Source organism: Dreissena polymorpha, chromosome 1 (genome assembly GCF_020536995.1).
Source record: "Dreissena polymorpha isolate Duluth1 chromosome 1, UMN_Dpol_1.0, whole genome shotgun sequence".
In the NCBI taxonomy this organism is placed as follows: Eukaryota; Metazoa; Mollusca; class Bivalvia; order Myida; family Dreissenidae; genus Dreissena; species Dreissena polymorpha.
Window position 1 is genome coordinate 84331136 of NC_068355.1, and position 9627 is coordinate 84340762.

A 9627-nucleotide genomic window follows, 5' to 3' on the forward strand; every position below is an offset into this window, starting at 1 on the left:
TTTTTTTTTTTTTGAAACGGTTAAAAAACAAATATTTATTTTTATTATTTTATTTTTGAAATACCGTCCAACCATCGCACCCAAGAATCCCCTCCCCCCACCCCCCCCCGGTAATTTTTTTTTTTTTTTTTCGCATTTTTTTTCCGCATTTTTGGAAGATAATGTAATAAATGTCCACACCCCCACACTATACACCCCTCTTCACTCCACCACTCCCTAATTTGTGATTGAAATTCAGAGTCCCTTAACCTTTAAAAAGAAAATAGATGAGCGGTCTGCACCCGCAAGGCGGTGCTCTTGTGTTCTAATGACATCTTGGGCTGCACAGAACAGGTCAGTTCCTTTGAATCTCAGGTGAGCGACTTTGGGCCTTTCAGGCCCTCTTGTTTTATCAAAGTTTACATCCTCAATTAATCCATCAATGGATCCGTTTTATGTTCTTGGAGATGCAGTTGTTGGAGCAGCAGTTGTTGGAACAGCGGTTGTTGGAGCAGCAATTGTTGGAACAGCAGTTCTTGGAGCAGCAGTTCTTGGAGCAACTGTTGTAACACAGTTGCATATTTCAATGTTTGAAACGCATTTTCCTTTAAAGCACATCTGAAAATCCAGAAAAATATTAACTGCCTATGTATCCATGAAAAATGTACCAGTTGCTAAAGACAAACTATACGAAATACCGTATCAGTGTTTTTTATGCGTTGGGTGAAAGGAACGGCAATCAGATAGACTGTAGCCTTTCTACAGAACAATCGGATACGCTCGGCTATTTTCCCTGTAAACAAGGTTAGAACCGGATCAAACCAGTTCATTGTTAGTGTTCTAGAAGGCAAGCGGCTAAACAAAGGAACAATGGAAAAAATTCGTTTTATTTGAATTTATACGTTTATTTTTGGAACATTATTGATTGGAAAGTGATATTTATTTGTCAATTTGTGCACGGCATGGAATACTATTGAAAACTATACTACAAATTACCAAGTTTTGACAAATTTACAGTTTTCAGTAAGTGCACCGGACGATTTCCTTTGTTTCAAAATGGAGGGAAAACAACAAAAAATGTCTGTAGCGATTTTAGGGCATAGTTTCATCCGTAGAATACATGAGAGCTTTCGGCATCATTCCCTGCCTGCCAACTACGACCTGACGGAATGCGAGGTGATACATATGGGCCTAGGTGGGCTGTGCGTTTGCGGAAATAACCAGAGACACGTAAGCACTGACAAGTTTAAGCGACGATTTGACAATTTCCTTACAATTCACAAGCCACAAGTTGTTGTAATTCAGCTCGGTGAGAACGACATTGATTGTGGGATCGGCACAAACTCCGGGATATTGCCATTAACTGTGGCGAGTACATTAGAGGAGATTGGCATCCTGCTCTTGAAGGACTACAGTGTAAAGAAGGTTGTTATATGTGAATTGTTCACACGTTTGAGGCCTCGGAATGTAAGCGTTGATGAATACGAGGCAAAACGACGCCACGCAAACTCAATTCTAAAGACATTACTGGAATCTCATCCATCTATTACATTCTGGAGTCACAGACGTCTCTTCGGTGCTCAGACACAGATATTTGCAGCAGACGGGGTCCACCTTACCCAATTTGGTCAATATCGCTTCTACAGGTCGTTGCGGCATGCAGTTATGAGAGCTGTGAAGAATTCTACATAAAGTATTCTAGGGGAGTATATTTTTAATATATCTGCTTTTCACTACTCCAATATGTAATGAAATCAAAGTCAATGCTGATCGCAAATGTCCAGAATGTTGGTTATTGGTCACTAAAAGCAGTATACGATAATACGATCGAAATAAGCATTTATATTACATAATTGATGAATCAGATAATTCCATTGTAACTAAAAACTGATTTCGAACCAGGTGTACATTTAATACAGTTTTTATTTGATATGTTGCTACCTATGTAGCCAGTGTCAGCTAATATAGTATACCCAGTGTTTGTGACTGCTAGCCTTTAAATGCAGTCAGGTGTATTGTTTTCATGTAGGTTGTATGGTTGTTTTTATTATAATTATATTTGATATACCTCGCTTTATGCAGCCAGTCGGCTGCATACAGGTCTGATTTGTAATGTGAATGTGATTGGGCTCTCTTTTTTGTTTTAACATACCCCCACTGTCTGCGAGCCATTAGGCTTTATCGCGGTCACATTTTGGTGAATTGTGGTGGGTTTTTAAGGTTTATTACCACTGTCTGCGAGCCATTTGCCTTAAACGCGGTCACATTATTTGTGTGAATTGTGGTTGTTTGTATTTGTCATACCTCCCACTGTCTGCGAGCCTGTGGGCTTTAACGCGGTCACATTTGATTGAGCGTGCCTGTCACGTTTAATTGAATGTGAATTGTGGACGTTTTATTTAACTAATTTGTGTGTAGTATATCCCACTGTCTGCGAGCCAGTAGGCTTTAACGCGGTCACATTTGGTTGAGTGTGCTTGTCGCATTTTATTGAATGTGAATTGTGGATGGATTTATTGAGCTAATTTGTGTAGTATATTCCACTGTCTGCGAGCCTGTAGGCTTTAGCGCGGTCACATTTGGTTAAATGTGCGTGTCACATTTGATTGGATGTGAATTGTGGATGGATTTATTTTAACACATTTAGGTGCACTGTAACTTACTTGTTTATACATCAATTCCATGGTATGATATTATTATGGCTTAACTTTGCTATATAAATTTAAGTCATTGCGAGATAAATCATGTCAAGAGTGTAGTTCAGGGATATTCAGTTTTAAAAAGGGCGAACTTGCTAACGTTTGCTTCGAACTCATTTCAGCTCCAACATGCCTCCGAAGAAACGGAAGAACAGCGATGTTCCACCGACAATGACCAAGAAAAGGGCGAAAACAACGGCCTCACATACCGCCACAACCAGTGTAAACACGAATGACCCTGCCATTTTGGCAATAACTGAAAATACCCGAAATAGGGCAGCAAGAAGACCGGTTTTAGACACGCCTGGACTGTCCGGGAACCAATCCCAGGCTGTAAATGAGGGCGATTCTCATTTAACAAGCCAAATCATCGGCAACCAATCCCAGCCTGGTGTCGATGTACACACACAAATGACAAGACAGATAGTGGACAATATTTCCAGTACACTGGAGAGCTTAGTGGAGCGGAAAATCTCTGAAATTTTGGGAAAAAACATGCCCCAGACATCCACTCCAATGACTGATCAAGAACAGCATCTGAATGATCGTGGGATTCAATCAATCCAACATGAGGGACACTGGAACAATCTTCCAAACTACAACATTGTGCAAACAGAACATAGCACTTTCACAGGTACTGGTATTTCTGGGATCCCATCAATCTTGAATAATTCTATATCCCTTCAAACGTCACCGTCCATACCTCTTTACGCTTCAGTTCCCCTCAAGGTCAAAGAAAAAATTTGGGCTAATGAATTTGTGGATTTTTCCACTGCTTTCAGTAAGTCTGCTGACACTTTTAACATAACAATTTCTAGTGAAGGTATACAGTCCCTGACCCCTATGACCTCACGAAAATTTTTAAACATCGAGCAGTGGACAGATACTTTTGCCGTTTTTTCTTCAGTGTATAGGCAAAAATATCCAGACTCTGCCGAACAACTAGCGCAGTACTGCAACACTGTACGCGCTATTGCCAAAGCCCGTGGAAACTGGCATTTCTACGATTCAAACTTTCGTCAGTTACGTCAAAACCACCCCTTCCCTTGGGACTCCATTCACCACGAGCTTTACATCAAAGCGTTGAATCAGAGGCAGCCCTTTCGGTCAACCGGCCCACAAACGGGCCAATCCAGTAAAACCTGTAACCGGTTTAATAGGGGAGAAACATGCAACGGCTGCAGTTTCTCCCACAGATGCAGAACATGCTCCGGCAATCATCCCCAGTTTAAATGCTGGAATAGAACTTCAGGAGCCGATCAGTCCAGGTTCAAATCAAACCCAGGTCAAGCACATCAAAACAGGTCAAACAACCAACACAGGTCAGACAACCAGAACAGTTCTAACAACCAAAACAGGTCTAACCAACAAAACAGGTCAAATAATAAGTAACGATCCTTTACCCACTCCTGTCAATTGGCACATATTACATACCCTTCTAGATGGTTATGATGCTGACGACAAAAAATATCTCGTGGAAGGTTTTAAGTCTGGGTTTAAACTTAATTTCTGTGGCGATAGAACTAGCTCTGATAGCCCAAATCTTAAATCCGCAAAAGAGCATCCTGAGATAATTTCTAGAAAATTAGCCAAGGAAGTGCAAGCAGAACGAATAAATGGCCCGTATGACAAACAACCCTTTGCCGAATTTAAAGTATCGCCAATTGGAGTTGTTCCAAAAAAGGAATCTGGCGATTTTAGAATGATTCACCACCTGTCATACCCTCGTCACACTGGAACGTCAGTAAATGGCCAAATCCCGCCAGATTTCACAGAAGTTTCTTATGAAAATGTAGATGACGCTATACAAATAATCAAATCCCTTGGTAGAAATTCATACATGGCCAAAACAGACATCTGTTCAGCATTCCGCATTATCCCTGTACATCCATCTGACTACGGTCTTCTAGGCTTTAGATGGGATAACAAATACTACTATGACAAATGCCTCCCAATGGGAGCTTCGTCAAGCTGTAGGATTTTTGAGACTTTTAGCTCTGCATTGAAGTGGATAGCCATTAACAAGTTCGGTATTCGTCACATTGTCAAGATTCTTGATGATTTCCTTTTTCTTGCACCAACCTTTCATGAAGCTAAAGAGGCCCTAGACTCTTTCTGCCAAATGTGTGCGTTGATTAAGGTGCCCTTGAATGCAGAGAAAACATTTTCTCCATCACCTGTCATGACTTTCCTAGGCATAACATTAGATTCAATTCAAATGCAGGCCCGTCTACCTAAAGACAAACTTGCAAAAACAGCTAGGCTTCTGTACGACTTAAGATCAAGAAATACCTGTACACTCCGTGAACTCTTATCCATCATAGGGCTACTAAATTTTGCCTGTTCAGTCGTCACACCTGGGAGGGCTTTCTTACGACGCCTGATAGATTTGTCTATTGGTGTTAAAAAGTTACATTACAGGGTCAAGTTAAGGTCTCCGGCAAAACATGACATGATGGTGTGGTTAAGGTTCCTCACACATTTCAATGGGACCTCTTTTTTCATCAATGAAAAAAGACTCTCCAGCGATAGTCTTGGCTTGTATACAGACGCATCTGGATCAAAAGGTTACGGAGCAATTTACAAGAACAATTGGTTTTATGGGCCTTTTCCAGAAAGCTGGCATAAAGCAAATATTACCTTCCTTGAATTATATCCTATTGTCATTGCGGTATTCACATGGGGGTCCCTTTGGCGGAATCACACAGTAGTTTTCAACACTGATAATGAAGCATTAGTGTCAATCATAAACAAGCAAACCTCGAAAATAAGCTGTATAATGTACCTGCTCAGAAAGCTGGTTTTGCAATGTCTCGACCTAAACATCATCTTCCGAGCCCGTCATGTTAGGGGAAAAGACAACAGTATCGCAGACAGTCTTTCTCGATTTCAGATTCAACGGTTCAAAGCGTTAGCGCCCTTCTGCAACCCACACCCTACAGTCATAGCTCCACATCTCAAGCCAGAGGTATTGTGCAAGGGTTTGAACATTTGCTAAATGCTTCTCTTGCACCTTCAACTCTGGAGACATACAAGCGCGGTTGGCGGCTATTTCATGAGTTTTGTCAAGTTTTTTCCATTTCTACTATCTCTTTGCCCCTTTCTGTCACGACTCTAGCCCTGTTTGTGGCTTTCCTTCACCAAAAACCTATGTCCGTGAAATCCATTACCACTTACCTTTCAGGCATAAGCTATGCACATAAGCTGCAAAACGTGACAGACCCCACTTGTCATTTCCTGATATCGTCCTTAATTAAAGGTGCGCAACGCTTGTCACCATCTTACGACTTGCGCTTACCTATCACTATTGATCTTTTAGATAAATTAATATTTGCTCTAAAGCATACTTGCGAAACTCACTACCATGAAAAACTATTTGCTGCCATGTTTCTATTTGCATTTCATGCTTTTGCTCGTTGCAGCGAGATTGCAAGCTGCAAGCCATCTACAAAGTCTTTCATTTTACAGTTAGCGGACATTCAGTTTGATTCCATTACAGCACCTTCTTCAGTATCAGTTACTTACCACAGGTTTAAGCATAATAATGGCAAACCACACACAATCAACTTTTCACATGGCCATACAAAACAATCTGCAGTTCATGCCCTGAAGGACTACATATCAGTTCGTGGTCAATATCCGGGGCCTATTTTTACTTTAACTTCTGGTTTACCTGTCCCTAGGAGAATTTTTGATAAACAGCTATCTTCGTGTTTAAGATTTTGTGGCTTGGACAGCAAACGGTACAAATCACACAGCTTTCGTATAGGTAAAGCTACTGACTGTGCTCAAAGAGGGTACTCAGATGCTAAGATAAGACATTTAGGTCGTTGGCATAGTAACGCTTTCCAGAAGTACATCAGAATTACAGATAATTGACCAGTCTTATCCCGCAGACAAAGAGCATTGCATAATATACCTTGATGATAACAGCACTCTCTATCAAGCAACCTGCTTGGGCTGGTTGCTTTGAACAGACGTGCCATCTGACATTAATTAAAACCTTAACAATTGAGATTAGCCTTGTCCTGGTACAAAAATCCCAGATTTACCAGTTACCTGTATATATGTATATATATATCATGTACCATTTTTACTTGTGGCATTTCTATAACTTTGTTGTGTTTTTTCCAATATGAATGTCATTGTATGTGTTAAGTACTGTGAAAGATACTCACTCTTTGTATCGGAAACATTTTCGTTGCCTGCTTGGGCTGTCAACGACAAAAATTTTCCAACTGCTATTTTTCTTCACGCGCTATATGTTTGCCAATACTTCGTAATTACAATCTATTCGATACCTGCCTGGGCTGGCTATCGAAAAACAACTAAGTCGTATATTTTTTCACATTCTAGATGTTTTCAACTACATTGTATCGAATTGAGCAAACAATTCATTGTATATACATTTTGTTGATTCCATCATTTTCATTTAATGCGCCACTGTAATGTAGCGTCCTATGTTTGTTTGTTTGCTTGTATCACAGTTTCTACTTTATCAAGCCAATGTGTACTGATAATTACACATATATATGGTTAGTGTAGATTTTGTTAATTTATTGCCGTTACTGACATTATTTACTTTGTCTTGCTTTAAATAGTCTTTGATGCATTTCCACGTTACATGTTTTATTCTAGTCAGATTATTTTGTGATTCTGTTGAAAAATGTGTTATTTCTTACATACTTGTTATACTTGAGCCATTCAGTTCCCATTTTGTTCACAAGATGCCAAAGTATGAGTTTATTATCGTATTCCTACATGTAAGTCGTGCCAGACAGGTGGGACCTCTCCATTACCGTTTTAAAATGTGGGGGAAGATAGCAAGCTATCTTTTTGGCCATTTTCTAAAGAAACCTCCACATTTTACCAAATTACATTATTGTTTGATCTCCTTTTGTCATACGTTATTTATATTGGTGTATATATTGTTATTTGTTTTGGAACTTTTGTTACATATTAAAAACGGTCAGTCAATGACCATTTAACCACAGCGTATGTTTTGTGTGTTACTTCCACCCAGTTGCATAAAGACAAACTATACGAAATACCGTATCAGTGTTTTTTATGCGTTGGGTGAAAGGAACGGCAATCAGATAGACTGTAGCCTTTCTACAGAACAATCGGATACGCTCGGCTATTTTCCCTGTAAACAAGGTTAGAACCGGATCAAACCAGTTCATTGTTAGTGTTCTAGAAGGCAAGCGGCTAAACAAAGGAACAATGGAAAAAATTCGTTTTACCCACCACCTCCCCAATCTCCTCACAAAGCGGCACATGCATGCAGGAAATAAATTGTTTTATTTTAACGAGTATATTTTGCAACAACTTTTTGTATGTTGGGCTTCTAATTGACTGCATTGTCAAAAGAAGCCTTACAGAGCACGCCATTGAGGTCTTTTCTAAAGAAATCCATGTACTTTACATATCTAATGAATGCCATTTTCTAAAGAAACCTCCACATTTTACCAAATTACATTATTGTTTGATCTCCTTTTGTCATACGTTATTTATATTGGTGTATATATTGTTATTTGTTTTGGAACTTTTGTTACATATTAAAAACGGTCAGTCAATGACCATTTAACCACAGCGTATGTTTTGTGTGTTACTTCCACCCAGTTGCATAAATCTGGTTATGAATCTGAAATATTTAGTAAAATAGTAGCACTTTTCAGTAGATTCAAATAAGTATTATTTTCTGTCAAATAAAGTCACATACAGCTTTTTTGTACGTTTCGATACTTTTAAGTCAACATAAAATATATAAATAGAGGTAACCAGCATAAACTATTAATGAAGAAAGATTTTTTTATGCCCCTGGTAGGGTGGCATATAGCAGTTGAACCGTCTGTCAGTCAGTCAGTCTGTGCGTCTGTCCGAAAACTTTGACATTGCCCATAACTTTTGCAATATTGAAGATAGCAAGTTGATGTTTGGCATGCATGTGTATATCTTATGGAGCTGCACATTTTGAGTGGTGAAAGGTCAAGGTCATCCTTCAAGGTAAAAAAAAAATAAATATATAAATATTCAAAGCCGCGCAGTAGGGGGCATTGTGTTTCTGACAAACACATCTCTTAGGCTTGTTTAAATCATGAATGAAAACTGCACTGTTTATAATCACAACGTGTTTGCAATGTAACTGAACTAGATTCAAGTACAAAATGACCAATACGTCTCACAATTAAAGTTTATTGTAATAAAGAAATGTAAGATGTTTATATCTAAAATACAATTAAGGCACTTTATTAATATCTTCTATTTAATGGTCTACAGCAAATTATGTATACAGTTTATTCTAATTTGTTCATATACTTAAATATTACTGGGAAAATATAGTCTATTTGATATTTGTTTTATTCATTCAGATTTATGTTATATTATAAAAATTTCATAGAAATTAATACAATCAAATTAATTTTATGAAAATATTCACCTTAAGATTATAAACTGATAAAAAAATGATGTAAAGACGTTAACTTAGCCATTCAAAATAAAGTAGATGCAAAACATCAGTTGCTCACTTCATCATGAAGAAAGAAATCTACTGACCCTCATGATTTATTTATCCGTAACACATTGTTGCAGTTCCGTTTCTGCATTCACTGGTAACCTGTTGAAGATATCAGCTGGCAATGCAGCTGAATTCTAAAAAATTTCTGAAGGCAACAGTTTTCCTTCCCAGTCTTCTATGTTACTTCATCCTGAAGAACTGTGTCTTCTTCTGAGTGTACTTCTCCAAAAAGACTGCAATGATTGCATTAACTTCTGGCATTGCTTCTTCTACCCAACCCAAGCATATCCAGCAGGAATTTGCGCAGATCTTCACTTTTAATTTGTTCTGCCTGTGCAGCTTCTTTTGCTTGAATAAACAGAACAGAACAGAACAGAATAATTTATTTGACTTTAATTTTAAAGCATATACAGCTCATCGTCGTTAACATAC

General features: G+C 38.6%; 1 protein-coding gene across 2 annotated transcripts; it reads left to right on the top strand.

The window, feature by feature from the left end:
* The first annotated feature begins 660 nt into the window (after positions 1 to 660).
* LOC127838556 (uncharacterized) lies at positions 661 to 8270 on the top strand. Of its 2 annotated transcripts, XM_052366374.1 has the most exons (4): positions 661 to 1002; positions 2801 to 3312; positions 5572 to 6441; positions 8113 to 8270. In XM_052366374.1, the coding sequence occupies exons 2-4, from the start codon at positions 2808 to 2810 to the stop codon at positions 8238 to 8240; spliced, it is 1503 nt and encodes a 500-aa protein (XP_052222334.1). In that variant the 5' UTR covers positions 661 to 1002; positions 2801 to 2807; the 3' UTR covers positions 8241 to 8270. The 2 variants fall into 2 exon arrangements, with proteins under 2 accessions (XP_052222334.1, XP_052222342.1); XM_052366382.1 differs by lacking the exon at positions 661 to 1002 and having other exon boundaries at positions 1680 to 3312; positions 5572 to 8270.
* The last annotated feature ends 1357 nt before the right edge of the window (positions 8271 to 9627 follow it).

What these genes read in the sequence shown, in the direction of transcription:
- LOC127838556 (XM_052366374.1), top strand. Translation starts at nt 2,808, where the DNA reads ATGCCTCCGAAGAAACGGAAGAACAGCGATGTTCCACCGACAATGACC. An exon ending in AGAACATAGCACTTTCACAG is followed by an intron (nt 3,313 to 5,571) that starts GTACTGGTATTT and finishes TCTCGATTTCAG; the next exon opens with ATTCAACGGTTCAAAGCGTT. An exon ending in GTACAAATCACACAGCTTTC is followed by an intron (nt 6,442 to 8,112) that starts GTATAGGTAAAG and finishes TACATATCTAAT; the next exon opens with GAATGCCATTTTCTAAAGAA.